This window comes from Pinus tabuliformis, chromosome 2_1 (assembly GCF_031772625.1).
Source record: "Pinus tabuliformis cultivar Carrire ecotype Pingquan chromosome 2_1, CPIR1, whole genome shotgun sequence".
NCBI classification, from domain to species: domain Eukaryota; kingdom Viridiplantae; phylum Streptophyta; class Pinopsida; order Pinales; family Pinaceae; genus Pinus; species Pinus tabuliformis.
Genome location: NC_142299.1, coordinates 660,879,570 through 660,900,328, shown reverse-complemented (window position 1 = coordinate 660,900,328; position 20,759 = coordinate 660,879,570). Strand labels below are relative to the sequence as shown.

Genomic DNA, 20,759 nt, shown 5'->3' with positions numbered 1-20,759 from the left:
TGCTGCCTCTTGCTTCTCTCCAGACCACTAATTCGAATTTCTCAACTAACCCCACTCCAGAAATCGAACTAATTGATCTCCCTTAGTGTGTTTTCCAACTAACCCTCAAGCCTCTTCTTATACTTTTCCTATTGGTCTTTCAACGGCCGAGATTAAATCTCTAATCAACAGCTAAGATTAGATTTGGCTTGATCCATGACTTTTGGAACCTTCTAACCCAGTTTTATATTAATACCCATTAATATTTTATTTTTCCTAAGTTTAGACTTAGGAACTACATTAAAAATATTAATTATTTTAATATCTCCCAAACCGGTTAGAATCTGCCCAAACCATTTCTGGGTCTTGGAGATCTCATTTGCTTTAGCCTCTACCAATTTTCATGGCTAGAGCACATCCGATGCTACCCCAAATCAACATACACCTCCAGGTCTGCTACTTTTAATGATGCTACTAGAGGGCTTCAGGATAAGTGACTGATTCTTCTTCAAAAAAAATGATTAAGGATCGATACTGCTTGATACCTATAGATCTCTTCCTTTTCAATGTAACCAAATATTACTGATGACTATATTGAAGGGAGTTAATATAGATTAACAATATTGCCACTGTAAATAAATAAAATTTCATAGGTCGGCTTGACTGACATAAGAGATTCAAGTTGTGAATCTATATATGTGTTGATTACGACACTGATGAAGGAACACATCATGGATCTCATCTCCCAGGTGCTCATACTGTCTCCACAGGTCAGCGTACATAATATGTATAGATGATTTAACACCTTTTATGCTATGATCCAAGACTGAGATCAAGGTGATGAGCCTTCTTAAAAACACTTATGAGATCGATCTAGGTCTCCTTTATGCAAGAAAAATATGATAGGAGTCTCGGCTCCTCTTTCTTTATAACAGAGACTCGGGTTAAGTTCTTTTGAGATGAAATGAGCTCAGAGCAGGAGATCTAGGTTGCTTCTAGTTAGAATTTTGACGAGTAGCTTGGGCCTCACGCTCAGGAATGTGTAGAAGGTTGAGTACAGATTCATGCTCAAAATGTCCTTTCAGCAAAGTCAACTTTGGATTAAATATTTACGTAGGAGTAAACTCAGAATTTTAATTCTTTTGAGGACTGTCCTTTACAGGCTATCATATGAACAATGTCATAGAATTTGGACCATACACTTATAAATTTTCCTTTCTTCTAGAGTTGATTTGATGGTCGAATAGGAAGGCCTTGAATGCCTTGCAATACTCGAGAACAGTCCTTTCACAAAAACTTTGATATATTTACTTGTTCAATAATGATTTTAATGTACATACCAGAGCATTAAAAAAAATCGAAGCAAGATGCAGATCTGATGGTCTTTCTTTCGCTGTTATTCACAACTGTGCACTAGATGCTTCATTGCTTAGATAAACTGAGACTGTAACCTTTGATGCAGAAATCGAAATACTTCCCAATAAGTGCGATCAGGAGAGGGTTGTTAAATTAGCTTTGAGGTTCCTTTGAATAGGGCTGAAATGTCCTCCTTTAAATTTCTGTGGAAAGTGACCTTATTTTCTGCCTTCTGAAACTTAAAGGAATCACAGATCCAAATCCTTTATGGAGGTTGCTTCATTGTCACCAACAAATATTGTATCCTTCCATGCCTTCTAACTTGCATATTCTCCAAATGTAGGAGTCTTAAAACAGTCCTGGTCTAGCACAAGGTTGCCCAGAAAGATAAATAGAAATCTTGGCCTTGTAAGATCATTACAGCTAAATATCACACAGAAACTTAGCAACTGCCAGAGTCAAAAACAAATATAGGAATCCGTCCTTCCTTCTGTTGAAGTATGTGAGTTCTTTCTTGAGGATTCTACTTCATTTTGACTTACCTTCAGACTTGCAGGGAGAAGAGATCAAGGAGGCTTGTCAACAGACTTCTCTTGGTGATTGTTTTCTCTTTCACTCTTGCTTGGGCTTGTCCTTACCTGAGCTCTGATACCATGTTAATTTTAGATAACATGTTCTTTGCTTAGGTCAATTACTTCAATGTTCCTTATGAGCCCAATTTTCATTTCCATTTATTTCTTAGCAATCACATAAACCATTATCTCATTGACAGTAATTGAAGAAAGAACATAAACATCAAGCGTAAGAGACTAGCCAAGACAAGAGGACACAAGATTTTGGCTCAAGCCAGGGAAAAACCCCAAGATGGGGAAAACCCTTGATCAATTCTTCTTATTATTATAATCAAATGATCAGCAGAGAAAGAGAGAGAGAGTACAATCAAAGTCAAAACTGACTTGCCAAAATGATGACCCGTGCCAATGTCAAAACGTCAAAGAAACTGCCCAGACAAGTATGCAATTCTGCCTTTGAACAGTAGCAGACAAGTTCTGCCCTAATCAGTGGTCAACAGTACTTACAAGATAATCTTCTAAAGGAGCTGGATCAAATAATGTGGCTTTCTTTGCTAAATATGATGGGCCCAAAATCCGTCTTGTGCTAGGCAAATCTCTGAGATTATGATAGACCTGGTTAGGGCAACATGCCAGCCCTAACCTACGGCTGCAACCTCTGCATTCACCCTCGTGACAGGCTCCAAACACCTTCGCTGATCCTTCATGACTGCAGCCTAGGCAGAACTGTCTTCTAGGCCTCTTGGCCACTTCAAACAAGAATCCAAACCTACTGTTGCTATAGGAGGGACTGCGGCCTGCTTGAGAGGGGCTTCTTGTAGATGCGGTCAACCTAGAAGAGATTTACACATCATAGAAACACACCCAAAAACACTCCAGCTCTGTGATCTGCCTCGAGGATAATTTGGACCTGCAAATAGGAGAAAGATATGCCTAGAACAACCCTCAAATAAGCCCAGACTTTCCCTTAACATACTCGGCCTCCTGCCTAAGAAACTCAGCCCATCAAACAGCCCAACCATAACGTCAACCTTGCCTTTGCTCCTTCGCTGGGGTCATCTTCCTTCTGCGGCTATTTCAGAGAAAAAATATGAGTGATGAGGTATCTTGAATAGACTACTTATATCCTTCATGGTAGGCCGACTTGGGCACTTGAGGAGGCAAATTCAAATTTCATTTTTTCAATTTTTCCCACCTTGATAAGGTCGTGTCTTATAAAATTTCTTTTGAATAAATAAATATTTCTCCTTATCCAAATTTAGTGATCGTTATGTCAATTTTGGTCCACTCAAAAAGAGGAATACAATGCAATCATCACCTTCATCAAATGAGTTGTCCGAAGTGGAATTTTGGCCCTAGTTGCCAATTTTAACACCACGAGAACACAATTGTTCAAGGTCGGCTTGGGGTCAATTAGACAAATTGAACCCCCATCATCGCATATAAATATAGGAAGACCCTCATCCTCATTTGGCACATTATCAACACAACATATTCTTCTCTCTCCTTCATTGATTGGGTCATACAAGTCTGAGGCATCCTGTTCTTCCACACATGCAAGTTTTGGAGTTGATTTGACTTGCGCTGACTTTCTGTTCTTGAGGAGACTTTGACCAGCGTTGACTTTGGACCTTAAGGGACTGTTTGATTACATTTTGACCAGGGATAGGTCTGTCCAAACAGGCCATGTTATCTGGCACAGAAACCGAGGCAAAAGGAGTTGTTTGACGAAGGTTGACCACAGAGTTGCAGGACTGTTTTGACCACAGGTTGACTTCATCATTTGACTGGGTTTGACCGCTGATTTGTTGATTTTTTTTACTGTTGTTTTGACCATTGACTGCTGACTGGTTAGGGCAAGTTGACTGTTGTTGACTTTTCAGAATTGTAATCCTTCATCAAACTGATCAAATATTCATTGGTTTGGGTAATTTACGAAAGTCAAGTCACATTGACTTTGACTCTCATCATTGTACTCTATTGGACATTCTCTCTCTGCTGAACATTTGATATTTGATAATAAGAAGGATTGATTAAGGGTTTTCCCTATCTTGGGGTTTTTCCCTGGCTTTAGCCAAATATTGGTGTTCTCTTGTCTTGTCTTCTGCATTTATTGTTTATGTTCTATCTACAGTTACTGTCAATGTGAAATAATGGTTTATGTGATTGCTATTGGAAATTAAAGTGGAATTGACATTGGGCTAATAAAAGATATTGAAGTAATTGTTGCAAGCATAGAACATACCATTGTTATCTAAAATTAACAGCATCAAGAATATAATCACCACTTATTCTCATCCTTTTTTCTTAGGATAGTTGGTGGTTGACAATGTCATTAATTTAGGGCTTCTTTCTTGATGCCCTTCAGACCCTTGGCTATTTTGCTCACATTTTGCTAGGTAGGGCATTATAAGTTTCAACGATATTTGTTTTGTCATTCACTTTGTACTTTCTTATTTCTTTTACATTTCAGTTGAAGATGCTTTAACATTCCCAATGCTCACTCCTCTTTGTACTTTTTGATAGTTATTAGTCACATTAGAAAATATATCATTCCTAAATGAAATATGGAGAAGGAAAAGGATGGCGAGGGAGGTTTAGGTTTCTAAAAAAAGGGTCACCTCTTGGAAAAGCGAAGTGATGGTATAATTGAGACCACTAAAGGTATCAATAAATCATCTCAATCAAAGGGTATTTGGACTTAATATCTCAAGATGGCATCCAATAGACTATAAAGATTGGTGGTGGGGGATCCATTCAAAAGACTCAAGCCCCAAGCTCCCCTCCTAGATGCTCAATGAAATGTATTCAAATGAGTGATAGTGAGAAATCGATTTCAGTGCCTACTAGTACTGAGTGGATTTTGGATGGCATTTCAAAGTCGTAGAGAGCCCGAATGGGTTACTTTATCTAGAGAAGTTATCACTCTCAATTCTAGTTTCACAGCTTGGTACGACTTGGTATGGAATAGCATAGAATAAGATCCACACATCCCCTCTTAACAAAGGCTTTTTCGTATTCCTCTTTGAATCTTCTTCAAATAAACATGTTTTCTTGGGCGGTCTTTGATTGTACAAGGGATTGAATATGACCTTAAAACCAATGTTGTGAAAATCGCGATCGGGATTAAATCGGCGCGGGGAACAAATCGGAAAAAATCGGGAAAAAATCGGAAAAAAATCGTTTGGTACAAAAATATTCATTTTTTTTCAATTTTTTTAATATCTAAACCATCTACAACATAAAATAAATACATTGACACATAAATATGATAAAAAAACTAATATATAAGATGTTTAATATCATTTCTAGTGCTAAAATCACACATAACATTGAATCATGTCCTGAATAGTAAGTCCTGACTCCTGAATCCCAACTCAACCTCAAAATATCAACAAAAAATATGATAATGTATCTCATCATGTCATAATGTCATATACAATAAAATGAAAGTCTAATCCTATTGATTTCCTCTGCCCCTCTTGCGAGAAAATGCCACAGCTTTCCCTTTCCCTCTAGATGTAGATGCTGGTGCCTGTGTTGGTGGAGATGGCAGTGGAGTCTGATGTGCTCTGGAAGCTGAAGAACTAGAAGTAGGAGCTATAGGAGGTAGACCACGTCCTCTACTGGTGGCAGGGGTAGCCCGGGCAGGTGGTGTCACCTGGAAACATTACAATCTCCCAATCCTGAAATCCTGAAAAACTGATAAGTCTGCTAGATTTTAAATGAAATCTAAAATTCTACTTTCTCCATATGAAATCCAATGAGGCTGGAACCACTCTCAAACATCCTGAGTCATTTCATGGTAATGTTAAAAATTTAAGTAAAAGTGACATTTCTCCTTAATCTTCATTTTCATTTCACTTTTACTTTAAGAATTTAACATTACCATGAATAGCATATCCATACTAGGGCCTAGACTTTATCATTAAGCTGCCCCACTCAAAAATTATTTGTTTCTTTCAAAAAAAATTGCATGAAAAAACCCAAAAAAGCATTATAAAACTATGCTGTCGCGACCCCTGACGATTTTTTAAGTTTTTATCGCGATTTCTTCGTTTTTATCGCGATTTTTTCAGTAAAAATCGGCAAAAAAAAATACCGGCGATTTTTTCGTATAAAAATCGCGATTTTCACAACACTGCTTAAAACCTTACAATGTGAACTTCAACTCAAACATGGCATTGACAGCTCACCACTATACATGTATTTGTCTTATAGGTCTCTCCTTGCATTTTTGGAACCCTAGGATACTTCACGGTGTGGGGGAAGGCCTAAGTTTATTTCATAATTAGCCTTGGAATCCTTAAATTGTGACTGGATGTTGAGATTGTTGATGTTTATGGACACCAATGGTGGCATTCCAAACATGATTACTATAGTTTGTGGAGATTCTGAATGGAAATAAATTCCAGATTTAGATAAAATATCATTTTTATGGACACAACATTTGGGATTGCCCTTTCAAGGTAGAGGCATATATGAAGAGGAGGGATGTTGAAGGAAGAATTGACGCTTAATCTCCCATGGCCATAATTAGGTGGGTGTAATAATCTTGGGGGTAATTCAATGTTGAGTCTATTGGATCTATATTCCTATCACCTAAATTAGCACATAAATCTCTCTATTCGATGGATGGACACTTTGAAGATGGACCAAGTTAGGTGCTTTGTCACTACTTATTAAAAGCACTCATGCCTTCCAAGCAATGTCTACAATAGTGTCGACTTTAGCAGATGATGTCAAGGGGTTACTTGATGGCCTCATTGTTATTTTGGGGGATATGTCTCAAGCAAATGGTTGGGTGCTTCTTGTGGAGTTGGATATATTCCAGCACTATCAACTCAATGGAGATCACCTTATCCAATCAATGGTTTCCTCTTTTGTCAACCTTTTTTCATTACATCTAAAAAATGTGAGGCTGAATTCAAGTCCAAAGGGTTGATGGGAAAGATCTTATGTTTGTTGGTTTTGCAGCTAATTTAGTTATGAATGGTTGTGTGACCCATGTGTCCTTCTCAATGGTTCATAATGGATCTATTCCTTCAGATGATGCCAGGGTTGGTTCCCAAATCAAGCAAGATTGTGTGCAAAAGTTACAAATTGAAGTAAAGGTAAGAAGATAAAATGTATTCCTTTGAATCTTTAGCCTCCCAACTCCCATACTCGGGGAGCTAGAATCAAGAGAACATCATGATTATTTAACGAGCAGTCTCTCTATTACTAAGGAGATTATCCAAACAGCTTCAAAAGGTACTATTCTAAGGATATGTTTTTATATTATGGCTTTGGTTTTGCCTCTTAAGATTGTTATGATTCATGATGGACTATTGTCTAGAATACGCAATGTGAGAATTGGTTCTTGGATTTTATTTAAGGTTTATTTGAAGACTTCGGGATTAGGCTTCCTAAGGAATAAAGAGAATTTAGCTTTGATCTTGGTACATGAAGAGTCCTCCAGCAACTCTTTACATGATTGATTATTTCTCATCTTGGAAATGTAGTGCTTTGGATGTAATAATGTTTTGAAGTAATATGAAGTAATGTGACTTTTTTCTCCTGAAATTAGACACATGCACATACATACAGCCAATTTTTGACATAGGTTCCTAAGAGTGATTATGTTGGAGCATGCTACTAATTTTCCTTGATGTCTTGCAGACCCTTGGCCATTTTTCTACGTTGGGCTTCCTTGGGCTCAACTGTATTTGTTTTTTATTTCACTTTGCAACGTCTTATTTCATTTATAACTCTCAGAGATGCTTTACCACTCCCAACGCTCACTCCTCTTTGCACTTTTTGATAATCCCATTGACAAATTTTAAAATTATGGCCAGTAGTGGACATACACACACACACATCCACATATATCCAATTTTTTACATAAGTTTATAATATTCAATACTTAGCATAAGCACTATTAGAGAATGGTACTAATTTGATGCACTGTAATTATTATTAACTAAGTTTGTCTAAACAGTGAAGGTGCAGGTGGTGGTCATGCTCCAGATATTATCAAAGTTTGTGGCTTGATGAATGTTCTTCCATCCTCAACTAATCCTACAAATCCATTCACGCACAACACTGTTGATGAACACCTGGACATGCTGGTACTTTTCATGGTCAAACTTTAAGTGAATAACATCTTATGGTCATCATTTGTATATGCTTATTCTCACTATTCTAAACTAGTAATAGGTGGAACGATGCAAAAAGAGATTCATTTGACTAAATAGTCAATTTCTACATTTCTCATAGATGGTATGCCATCACTTGGACAAAGACAATGAAGAAGATGTCAAGTTTGCTGAGTCACGCATACGAGAAGGATCAATAGCTGCTGAGGACATTTTACATGATATGGGAGCTATTAGTATGATCGCTTCTGATTCTCAAGCTATGGGTCGTGTAGGAGAGGTATAAGAGTCACTATAGACTAGTTATTTTTGCTGCATTTCCATTAAGATTTAAAATTAGAATTTTATTTTAATAGACGAGATGCTTTTAGGGAAATACTTCTTATATAACATTAAAAAAACATGTAAAAAGGAGAATAGATAAAGAAAATCATCTTTGCCTTATCAGGTTTATGGTTTCAATAAAGTCAGTCTCAGAGTAAGCCAAAGCTGATATATCTCTTTTATTTCTAACAAGTATCCTTTAGAAATGACTTGAGCACATACCTCATCTGAATACATCTTTTGAAAGAGGAAACAGAACAACTAAGACCTTCAAGTACAATCTTACAATGTCATTTCTAATTTGAAATCATAAATGCACCCTAAATGCAATGCAATAAGCTATCATAAGTTGAGAGAAATGTTTGTTACAACTGCCTGACATAAACAGGTATTCTTGTGCACACTATATCTTCAAAATACGTTACTTCTAAAAATGAGCCTTTGAGACATTTTATATGCTCTCAATTTCTTTGGGTTCATGGAGGGATAACCAAACACTTACCTCCAAACCCCTTATTTGTCTTCCTGTGAATTTTTCCGACTATGGAGCCTCTTCACTTGTTCCTCTTTGGGTTTGAAACTGTAGTGTAATTTGTGTTACTTAGCTTGTCTTTATTGGGCCTTTTTGGAGTTATATGAACTGTTTCCTAAGTCTAAAGTTTAAACTATCCTCCAAAATCTCAAATACCATGTAGAACTTGAGAGTGTAAAGAATATTCATTAGATTTGACCTATATAACATGTAACAACCATCTCCTTTTCTAAAACGAAAATAATTTATGCACTATCCTTATTCTACATTCTGTGAAGTGGTTGTACAATGTGTTCTTGAAGTTTAGTCTAGGTTGACTTGTTTATTAATCTCTTTTCAAATAGCTTAAAATGAAATTATGTTACTTGAAGGGTGTATTGTTGAAAGAGAAAATCCATTTACTAATGATCTATTGTGCAGGTTATAACTCGTACATGGCAAATTGCTCATAAAATGAAGTTACAAAGGGGACAACTCCCAGAAGTTATGTCTGATATGAATGACAATCTCCGAATTAAGAGATTTATAGCAAAGTACACTATCAATCCAGCTATCGCTCATGGTATCTCTCAAATTCTTGGTTCAATTGAGGTACAAAACCATTCTTCATAATTTGTGTATTCACCTTTTGTAAACACAAATTAGTAGATGCTATTAAACAATGTTTCAAAGTAGCTTACCTTAAATGCTATATTTATCGTTCGTTTTTAATTAGGACTATATTTTCTCTTCTAGTGAATTTCTTGCTTTAAAAAGTATAGTCCTTCATTACAAGTGTTTCGATAACTATAGTTATTAATATAAAACCATGCAGGTTGGAAAGATGGCAGATCTTGTTTTATGGAACCCTGGGTTCTTTGGTGCAAAACCTGAAATGATTATTAAAGGTGGTGTGATTGCCTGGGCACAAATGGGAGATCCCAATGCAAGCATCTCAACCCCTGAACCGGTAACTAATTGTGACTTTCAATTTTTTATTTACTTATTGTGTGAATGAACTTTTAGGTTTGGTGATCCTTTATTGACAAAATGACTTTTCTTGTATACCTTCATAGATTTAACACACCCATTCACATTGTCACTTAATAGAGATGATTTTTCATTGAATCCCATATGTTAGTTAGTTAGGGGGAAGGTCAAAATCAATCTTTCAGGTTTTTATGTTTTCAAAGGTAAAGTGATTTTTGTAACTAGAAAAGTTTGAGTATGTTATAACAAAATCGACAACATAATGACTCACCTCAGGTCTTTTGTCTAACACGTACTCCATATAGAAGACTTATTTGAAAAATACAACAATGTTAAATTCGGAAGTGTTGAAAAATGAGGGGTACCAAGGAGGTGTTTCCTATTAGTTTTTGGTAGCATCGGAAGTTCTCTAGCCTTGAAAATGGTGGAGAGGCTAAGGCACGTGAGTTCTAGAGAACCCAAAAACTGTTTGGTGAAATTCCACCTGGATTGTATTTTATTAAAATAATTATTATTTTTAATGAAGTTCCTAAGTCTAAACTTAGGGAAATTAAAATATTAATGGGTATTAATCAAAATATGGGTGAGAATGATCTAAAAGGCAGATCAAGTCATGTTTTAATCTTAGTCGTTGATTAGAGACTTAATCTCGGTCGTTGAAGACTCAACAGGAAAAGTATAAAATGGAGGCTTGGAGTTCATTTGAAAACACACAGAGAGAGATTCAAGAATTCGATTTTCTGAGGTGAGAAGTTCTCAAGAGGAAAATCGATTGGGGAGATCTTGCAGCTGAGGGGCAAAGAGAATCCGGGAGAAGGATTTTCCGGAAAATACAAAACAGAGAGGCAGAGAGAGCTTGCAGAGAGGCAACGCAGTAGTCGGGAGAGCTAATGCAGAAAAGTTGTATCACGCAGAATCCAAAATTGTTGGAACAGCCGAAACTGCCAGAACTGCCGAGAGAGCTGACGCAGAGGCAACGCAATAGCCAAGAGAGCTAACATAAAAAATTTGTCTATCACGAAGAATCCAGAACTACCAGAACAACCAAAACTGCCGGAACTGCCAGAATAGCCGGGAGTGCTGACACAGAGGGCAGAGAAGGTGACGCAAAGCTGACACAGGGCCAGCACAGAAATAGTCGAGGTTAGCCAGTCTTGTGCCAGATCAGCCGGAATTCTACTGGGTGAAGTGAGGTAAAACTCACTCAAATTTTCCGCCAGTATTTTCTCTATAAAGGATTGCTAGATGAGCATCCTAGATATGTATTCAGATATTTCTCTTGCATAATAATAAACCCTCAAAACTGTTGCACCAGTTTTCCCGCATTGGGTTTTTCCGGGGACTATTGTGTCCAAAAATAAGTGTGTCCTATGTATCTTGTTCTTTGCTCCATTTTCTATTTCATGAGATCAAATATTTAATTAGTGTAGGCTGCAGAAGTAATTTGCTTCAGTATTTAGAAGAATAACTTGGTTAATGTATGTTAAAAATCAAATAGGTGAAGTAGATTCAGATTTGCTGCAATAGGGTTTCCTTCAGTGTAGGAATTTTCACATGGGATCAGAGCGTTGATTTTGAAACAGGAAGAGCAGATCCAGTGCTAAGCAGTGAAGCCGAAAGTTGCACTTGGCAGCAATTTGAATCCCCTTGAAGGGATTGTGCAGTCCTTGTCGGAAGAAGATCAAAGGAAATCTCTCTCTGAGTGAGACGACAAAGAGGTACAATTTCCAGTTCGTGAGTTTGCAAAGGCAGAGGGAGTGACGCAGAGCCTTAGCGCAGTGCTTGAAGGGTGCAGTTTCTGTCGGGGTAGAAATCCGCTAGAAAAGAACGAAGACACGTAGAAGGGGAATTTTCTCCTCAGAGAACTTTCCGCCAGAAAGTTCGAATTTCTCACTTGCTAAGCAGTACTAAGCAGTGACTAGAGGAGTCAGTTCGACAGTTGGGTGAGATGGCATCGCATGGGCTCAAAGATCAGGACAGGTTGGAAGGTGCTTCCAACTATGTCATATGGAAGACCATAATCTTAGCTGTTCTAGAGGAATATGATCTCGAGGCCTATGTCAATAGTTTTGTAGTTGTTCCTGCTGACAACGATCAAAAGAAGTACAAGGCCGAGCAGGGGAAGGAAAAGAGGCTCATTCTCGATGGAGTTCAAGATCATGTGGTCTCACATTTGCAAGGCAAGGATACAGCCCGAGAGATGTGGGAAGCCTTGTCTTCTCTGTATGAAGGCTCTTTCGAACAGTGGAAGATGTACTTAGAGCAAAAGTTGCAGCGAACCTTGATGCAGAAAGGAGAAGGGGTGAACCTCTATCTTCAACGTCTTTAGGACACTAGAGACCAGCTTGCTGCAATGGGGTCCACTCCTCAGCCAACCACGATGGTGAGGATAGCCTTGAATGGAGTCTCAGATGAATGGCAAGTTTTTGTCCAAAGCATATTGGGCAAAGAAAAACTACCCTCATGGGAGGAGACGTGGGTGGATCTTCAACAGGAGGAGTTAAGGAGGGACCTAGTGAAGGTCAACCTCAGTGGCAGCAGTGGGAGTGGCACAAAGACGAAGGAGGAGGAGGAGAATGCAGCTCTAGCATCGAAGGGACAACAGAAGCCGAAGCGAAAGGACATTTTGAAGGTGAAATGTTTCAGTTGTGGCGAGATGGGCCACTATGCATCCCAGTGTCCTTTGAAGAAAAAGGATAAGGATGAGAAACATGATCCTAAGGTTGCTTCAGCAAAGATTGACGAGGATGAGTTTGCCATGAGTGCCCACGCATCTCTAGGCGGGAGATGGGGCGATATTGAGTTGTAGTCGAGAGGACTACATGTGGGTAGGATCCTTGAGGAGTCCACCTCTTGGATCAATTCCTTGCTACGGGAGCCCAAGATTCAGCAGTAGCGAGATGGACTTAGTGTCAGATGATGCAGTGGATTGTTTGGAGGACAGATGCAGTAGCTTGGGACCAGAGACTGATCAACGTAGAGCAAGGTTGGCAGCAGTGCAAAAGTCAGCAGCAGCGCAGAAGATTCAGAGGGTCAAAGACTAGTAGCAGTTAGATTCCAACATTCATTGTATTATGTTGAACACAGTTAAGTTCAGTTAATTTTGGATGTTTTTTAGTTGATTCTCTCAGCAACTGAGTTGCAGTAAGAATGCAATGTTAGTAGTGGCAATGATAGCAACATAGCAAATGCAGCGTTTGAGAGAGAGTTGTAGTACGAATGCAGCAGTGGCAATGTCATGGGCAGCATCACAGTGTTTGTTATGCCCCTATCCTGGCGATGGTCTTTCAACCGCACATAGGCAGGTGCAGCACTGCTACCCACTTTCTTTTCACCAATACTTATGAGTACGGGCTACACCTAACATTCAACACTTAGTTCTTTTTCTTTACTTCTACTAAGCATTCATCATTTACATAGCGGAAATAACATTCATCATCCTCATATCATAAATATGCACAGTGGAAATACTTTCTTTTAATGGGAGGGGCAACTCCCAGATTAGAGTTTGCCCAATAATAATAATTCAGTATTTTACAACTACAATTACAAGTTCAGCCTTTGCCAAGAAACCCCAAATTTCACCTTGACAAAGCTTCCAATTTTCAACAACTCGGCCTGCTCGTGTCGGGTCGCCCTTCCGTTCAGCAACGCCCACTTTTGTCGTTCAGGGTGACCCACGCCCGTGTCGTGTCGTGCAGCTCACCCTTGGGCAAAGGCGCCGACCCCAGGTCTTCCCTCCACAGCTCGTCGCAATTCGGCACTCGTCGCACCAGCAGCTCTCTTCAACTCGTCCGCACCGTAGACCCGTCCGTCGAGCAGGAGCGCCCACCCTGTTGGGTCGCCTACCGCAACTCATCCGCCAGGCAGGAGCACCCACCTACAGCTCACCTGTCGGGTCGAGCAGGAGTGCACACCTGTAACTTTCCTGTCAAGTCGAGCAGAAGCGCCCACCTGCAGCTCGCCTATTCGCCCGCCATGCAGACTCGCCCATAATTGTTTGCCGAATTTCCTGCAACTCGTACCTTTCGTCTTGTCTCGACTCAGTATTGCGACCCTTGGTCCGCTTGCACCTTGCCTATGCTCACCCAAGTGTTGTTCCACACTTGTTCGCTTGAACTTCGATGATCCTTCCTCCACCAAGTCGCCACTCATATATATATGTGTCTTCTATGGTTAAGGTGGGTCGGCCTTAGCAGGCCGACCACACAATCTGCCCATGAAAATACCAAATGATGTGTCGGCCCATCAACTCGTCTGCTTCGCACGTCGGCCTGCCAACTCGTTGGCTCCGCACGTCAGCCCACCAACTCGTTGGTTTTTCGACACCTCATATAAACTCGTCGCATGTGCCCATACTTAGTCGATTTTCCCAATCTTGGTTTTTTGACTCTCCAAGTAACTCGTCGCATTGTCGCAACTCGTCGTCGCACATTCATCGGGGTGTGTTAACGAAACGCATCCGCTCGTCATCGCACATTCGTCGGGGCACGTTTAACCGAATGCACCTGCTTGTCGTCGCAAACTCGACTCGTCGCACATCACTGAAGTTTGTCTCCCACCGTCGCTCGTCGCACATGAACGCGCCCAGCTCATGGTCCTGGGACCTGACATACTCCCCCACTTTAAACAGTTGTCATCCTCGACAATGCCATCATACATCATCGCAAATTGTCGCTAGCTCCAACATCTACAAAATGTCCATGTTGCCCATCTCTGTTCCATCATCGCATAAACCACCAAGGTTCATGACTCCAGAAAGTCTCCTCAATCCATGATCATCAATCCACATTTGTCGCAAATCTACATGCTGCCCCATCATGTAAGGTTGGTCCCTCCAACTCGACTACATGCCATCGCTGCAACATATATCGTGTCTGACCTCATCATGTATCGTCATCATGTGAATCACTACATAATACTCCATCCAACACAACATCTCAATGGTAACCAAGACATCTATCTGACACAAACTCGGTGCACTGCATGCCCCCATGTCATCAAACTAGTTGGGTAGCTAATCCAACTGTAGCGCTCAACCCATGAGAATGAACCTCCTCAGGTCACCGTTGGTTGTTTCTCAGCATCCTGTCACAATCTCAACTCGATCAAGAATCCATCTCCAATGTGAAAATAAGCCATGCTCAGGTCCATGACATAGTCCATCATCTCATCTGCAACATGCTTCCCATGATGCTAATGCCAATGTGTTGTCATACAGTCACATTCATCCAAGCATCATCAACTTGTCAAGAAAAGAAGCCTCATCCCCAAGGCCCCTTGTAAGGGTGGTGCAATCCTCCTAGATATCAAGGACCTGCACACACCTATCCTCCAAGGTCTATCTAGAAAGAAGGGCCAGGAAGTTTCCTCCCTGACTCTCATCCACCCATGTATCTGATTGATACTGCGTCCTCAAGTACTTGTGCATAGCTTCAACCTCCTCATGTGTACATCCAAGCTTCTCAAGCTTGTCTTTCGTCAACTGAAAGTCATATATGCCCATGGCATACCTGCAAAAATCCACTATGCCAGCTGGATCTCTACCTGCATAATCTTCCCCAACCACTGCCTTTGAAGAAGTATTTGAACTTCCTTCATCAGCAACTCCATGGTGAAGACCCTTCATAGAAGATGCATCTGTCAAGTGCCTCAAGATGTGTGAAACTGCCTTTCCACCTTCATCTTTCCTTCTAGCTCTCACAACAAAGTCAACTATCTTCCTTTCCTTCGTTGTTTGAGTCATACATCCAAGTCCCCTTTGCTCCACATAATCATGCTTCACATTCAGATCCTTTGGATACAAAGCCATCAAAGCAATCCTTGGTCTATATCCCAAGCAACTCCTCCTATTCATCAGAACCATCATAGTTTGTCCTCCAGTTGTAATCAAGAGAATATCTCGGTCCACCATTGGTATGGCTTGTGCAACTTTCAGAAAATCCTGCCCCAGCACCATAGTATGATCATCCAAGTCGATCACCCTCAAGTCCAACTTTCCAAACCATGAACCCACTCTCACCTGAGTGTCCTTCAAAACACCTGTCACAGCTTTCATGGTAGAGTTCACTGCTTTGAAAGCACTCGACTCTCTCCCCACTTCAGCTTTCTTCCCAAAAGATGTTGTTTCTTTCCTGCTAAGGAAGCTATGAGTAGCCCCCGTGTCCACCAATGCAGCAAACTTCTTGCCATGTACGGTTACCTGCACAAAACTCAGCCTTAAGGCATCTCCATCCTCTCTAGGCTTGATCTTGCGTCTTATCTCTGCAACCTTCTTCAATAACTCAACCTCAGAAGAGTCTTTCGACTTATGTTTTGACCTGACTTCCTTCTTAAGGTACTTCAACCCTCTGTTCGGTTCATCTAAGCAACTCGATCTTGGTCTAGCTTGAGCTCCATCAAGCTTCTCCTCCATCGCATTTTGCTTAAGTGCACCTACTTGGCACACATTGACTTCTTCCACTCGAAGTGACCCAATCATCCAAACATCTTCCTTCATGTCTTGGTGATAGTCCCCAAGTCTGTCAATGTAATCGAGCTCATCTTGCTCTATCACAATGGGCTTTCTACCAAGAAAGTCCCTCTTAATGTCGTCCTCAAGTCCCTTGACTTTTGCCTGCAACATGGTGCTTTTCTCCCTTAGTCGAACTCGTTCATCCATGAGTTCTTGGAGTCTTCGATCACCCTGTCGTATCTTCTCATCAAGTTCATCGAGTTCAATAGTCCTTCCATGAAGATTACCCAAGTCCTTCCGCATGTCCACTATCTTGTCCCCCATGTGTATCAAGAGTTCCCACTCTTGCACAAGAGCTTCATAACGTTTCTGCGTCTCGTCTTTCCAATAATCTGTCATGTCTTCAAGTTTTTGAAATGCTCTTTCGACCATCTTCATCCGTTCGGCAAGTCTTCAATACCTGCTTTACCCTCAACGATCATCAGCTTCAAAACCCAATACCAACTGCTACCAAAAGATATCAATTGTCATGAAGTTTTCACTTCAGTTTGCAAATCTTGATTCGTCTGAATCAACCTCTGATACCATCTGTCACGAAGTGCAATGGTATTTGTTTCACCTTGTTTTCCAAATCAGCTCTGATACCAATTGTCATGCCCCTATCCTGGTGGTGGTCTTTCAACTGCACATAGGCAGGTGCGGCACCGCTACCCACTTTCTTTTCACCAATATTTATGAGTACAGGCCATGCCTAACATTCAACACTTAGTTCTTTTTCTTTACTTCTACTAAGCATTCATCATTTACACAGCGGAAATAACATTCATCATCATCATATCATAGATATGCACAATGGAAATGCTTTCTTTTAATGGGAGGGGCAACTCCCACATTAGAGTCTTCCCAATAATAATAATTCAGTATTTTACAAATACAATTACAAGTTCAGCCTTTGCCAAGAAACCCCAAATTTCACCTTGACAAAGCTTTCCAATTTTCAACAACTCAACTTGCTTGTGTCGGGTCGCCCTTTCGTTTAGTAGCGCCCACTTTTGTTGTTCAGGGTGACCCACGCCCGTGTCGTGTCGGGCAGCTCGCCCTTGGGCAGAGGCGCCCACCGCGGGTCGTCCCTCCGCAGCTCATCACAATTCAGCACTTGCCCACAACTCGTTGCACCAACAGCTCGTCCACAACGCAAACCTGTCCGATGGGCAGGAGCACCCACCCTGTCGGGTCACCTACCGCAACTTGTTCACCGAGTAGGAGTGCCCACCTGCAACTTGCCTGTTGGGTCACACAGGAGCACCCACTTGTAACTCGCTCGCCGGGTTGGGCAGGAGCGCCCACCTGTAACTTGCCTGTCAGGTCGGGCAGGAGCGCCCACCTGCAACTCGCCTATCCGCCCGCCGTGTAGACCTGCCCATAACAGTTCACACGAATTTCTTGTAACTCGTTCCTTTCATCTTGTCTCGACTCGGTATTGTGGCCCTCGGTCCGCCTGCACCTTGCCTACTCTTCTATTGCTCGTCCTTTGCTCACCCAAGTGTTGCTCCACACTTGTTCACTTGAACTTTGATTGATGCCTCCTCCACCAAGTCACCACTCATATATGTGTCCTCCATGGTTAAGGTGGGTCGGCCTGCCCAAGCCGACCACACAATCCGCCCATGAAAATACCAAATGATGTGTCGGCCCACCAACTCATCGGTTTTTCGACACCTCATATAAACTCGTCGCATGTGACCATACTTAGTCGATTTTCCCAATCTCGGTTTTTCAACTCTCCAAGTAACTCGTCGCACACTCATCGAGGCGCGTTTAACCAAACACACCCACTCGTCGTCGCAAACTCGACTTGTCACACATAACCAAAGTTTGTCTCCCACTGTCGCTCATTGCACATGAGCGCACCCAGCTCGTGGTCCTAATAGTGTTGGTGGCAGTAGCAGTGCAGAAATGACGTGCTTTAGAAACAAAGTAGCATCCAGGTGGACATTGTTGCCAGAGCACTTTCCTCGCTAAGAGGGAGTGTTAGTTTTTGGTAGCATCGGAAGTGCTCTAGCCTTGAAAATTGGTGGAGAGGCCAAGGCACATGAGTTCTAGAGAACCCAGGAACCATTTGGTGAAATTCCACCCAGATTGTATTTTATTAAAATAATTAATACTTTTAATGGAGTTCCTAAGTCTAAACTTAAGGAAATTAAAATATTAATGTGCATTAATCAAAATATGGGTGAGAATGATCTAGAAGGTGGATCAAGTCATGTTTTAATCTTGGTCATTGAAGACTCAACAGAAAAAGTATAAAATGGAGGCTTGGGGTTCATTTGGAAAAACACACAGAGAGATTGAGGAAATCGATCTTCTGAGGTGAGAAGTTCTTACGAGGAAAAACAATTGGGGAGATCTTGCAGTTGAGGGGCAGAGAGAATCCGAGAGGAATTTCCGGAAAATACAGAATAGAGAGGCGGAGAGAGCTTGCAGAGAGGCAGCGCAGTAGTCGGGAGAGCTGACGCAGAAAATTTGCCTGTCACATAGAATCCAGAACTGCCGGAACAGCCGAAACTGTTGAGAGAGTTGATGCAGAGGCAGCGCAGTAGCTAGGAGAGCTGACGCAAAAAAGTCGCCTGTCACACACAATCCAGAACTGTCGGAACAGCCGAAACTATCGGGAACTATCGGAACTGCCAGGAGAGCTGACGCAGAGGGCAGAGAAGGTGACGCAGGGCTGACGTATAGCCAGCATAGAAATAGCCGGGGTTAGCCAGTGTTGTGCTGGATCAACCAGAATTTTGCCAGATGAAGTGAGGTGAAATTCACTCAGATTTTCCGCTAGTATTTTCTCTGTAAAAGATTGCTAGATGAGCATCCTAGATATGTATTCAGATATTTCTCTTGCACAATAATAAACCCTCAGAATTGTTGCACCGGTTTTACCGCATTGGGTTTTTCCGGGGACTATTGTGTCCAAAAATAAGTGTGTCCTATGTATCTTGTTCTTTGTTCTATTTTTTGTTTCATGAAATCAAATATTTAATTAGTGTAGGCTGTAGAATTAATTTGCTTCAGTATTCAGAAGAATAACTTGGTTAATGTATGTTAAAAATCAAGTAGGTGAAGTAGATTCATATTTGTTGCAGTACGGGTTCCTTCAATGTAGGAATTTTCACATTTCCTAGTGCATTTATCCTTGTGGCGTAAGAAGACACATTAGTGTCTTTTTGTCATGTGATATTATGAGTTATATTAATGTCATGGAAGAGAGTTACTTTTGGTGGGTTATGTACTATGTACTTTAATATTAATCCTTTTGGAGGTGTTTCCTAGTGCATTTATCCTTTTGGCCTAGGATGACACATTAGTGTCTTTTTGTCATGTGATATTATGAGTTATATTAATGTCATGGAGGATAATTACTGCTAGTGGGTTATGTACTATGTACTTTAATATCAATGTCACTTGTGTCATAAAGTGACTTTATGATAAAGTACAAGGTACACTTTATTATTAAAGTGACTTTATGAGAGAAAAAGTGCACATGGTACAAAAATATTAACAATGACTAGGAGTTCTAAAAATTCTTTGAAATGCAGCAACTAAAAATATTTCTTCTAATTGTTAAATTAATTATGCAGTTTATTTTGTTTACGGCAAAATAACGAAATATTCACACTGCAATTTCTTCACCATAAAAATTAATTGTGGAAGCAAAAATATGAACTGAGAAATGCTAGCACACACACAAAAATATTGACACCATTATTTTTGGACAAATGTCCCATTGGGAAAACCGATGCAGCAGATGAGGATTTATTTTATTATGCAACAATGAATTTTGAGTACAATCTTTAGAAGCCCAGCTAGCTATCCAATCAACAAGAATCTGACAAAAGTATCTGGAGAGAAAATTCTCTCCCTCCACAGACAAACTCTTGCCTCTGTCGCCCTCTCAAAATTGGTAGTTGAACCCCTACACAGGTCGTTTCTACTATTGTGATCCGTCCAGTTGTGCTAGGAAAACCAGCACAATCCTCACGGTTTTACTAGGAAAACCCACGCGACCCTAATTGCGACCCATTAGAAAAATCTGTGCAACCCTAATTGCGACGCGTCAGAGAAATCTACGCAATCCTTGCGGTTGTTCTAGGGTAGCTTCACCGTGGAATATTTCTGTCACTTGTTGTTACCTCCCCGGAACTGGAAATCTTCCTCCAAATCAGCCTCTGCCCCTCTAACACTTGCTACTCGATCTCTCTTGCTAATCACTTGCACTGGAGTATTGAACTGTGTAGATCACTGAGTATCTGCAATGTGTGTTCTCCATCAACCTCTTCTTATAATCTCCAGTTGGGACTCCAACAGCCAAGATTAAATCTTAATCAATGGCTAAGTTTATTTCTTAGTCGATCTGTGTGAGTTTCTAGATTATTCACACC

General features: G+C 40.7%; 1 protein-coding gene across 1 annotated transcript in view; it reads left to right on the top strand.

The window, feature by feature from the left end:
* Positions 1-20,759, top strand: part of LOC149202321 (urease-like) — a 115,232-nt gene that overhangs the window by 73,067 nt on the left and 21,406 nt on the right. The window contains exons 4-7 of the mRNA XM_089399945.1: positions 7,888-8,017; positions 8,166-8,324; positions 9,321-9,491; positions 9,715-9,849. Of these exons, the coding sequence (XP_089256071.1) occupies positions 7,888-8,017; positions 8,166-8,324; positions 9,321-9,491; positions 9,715-9,849 (595 nt within the window). The remainder of the gene's footprint in view (positions 1-7,887; positions 8,018-8,165; positions 8,325-9,320; positions 9,492-9,714; positions 9,850-20,759) is intronic.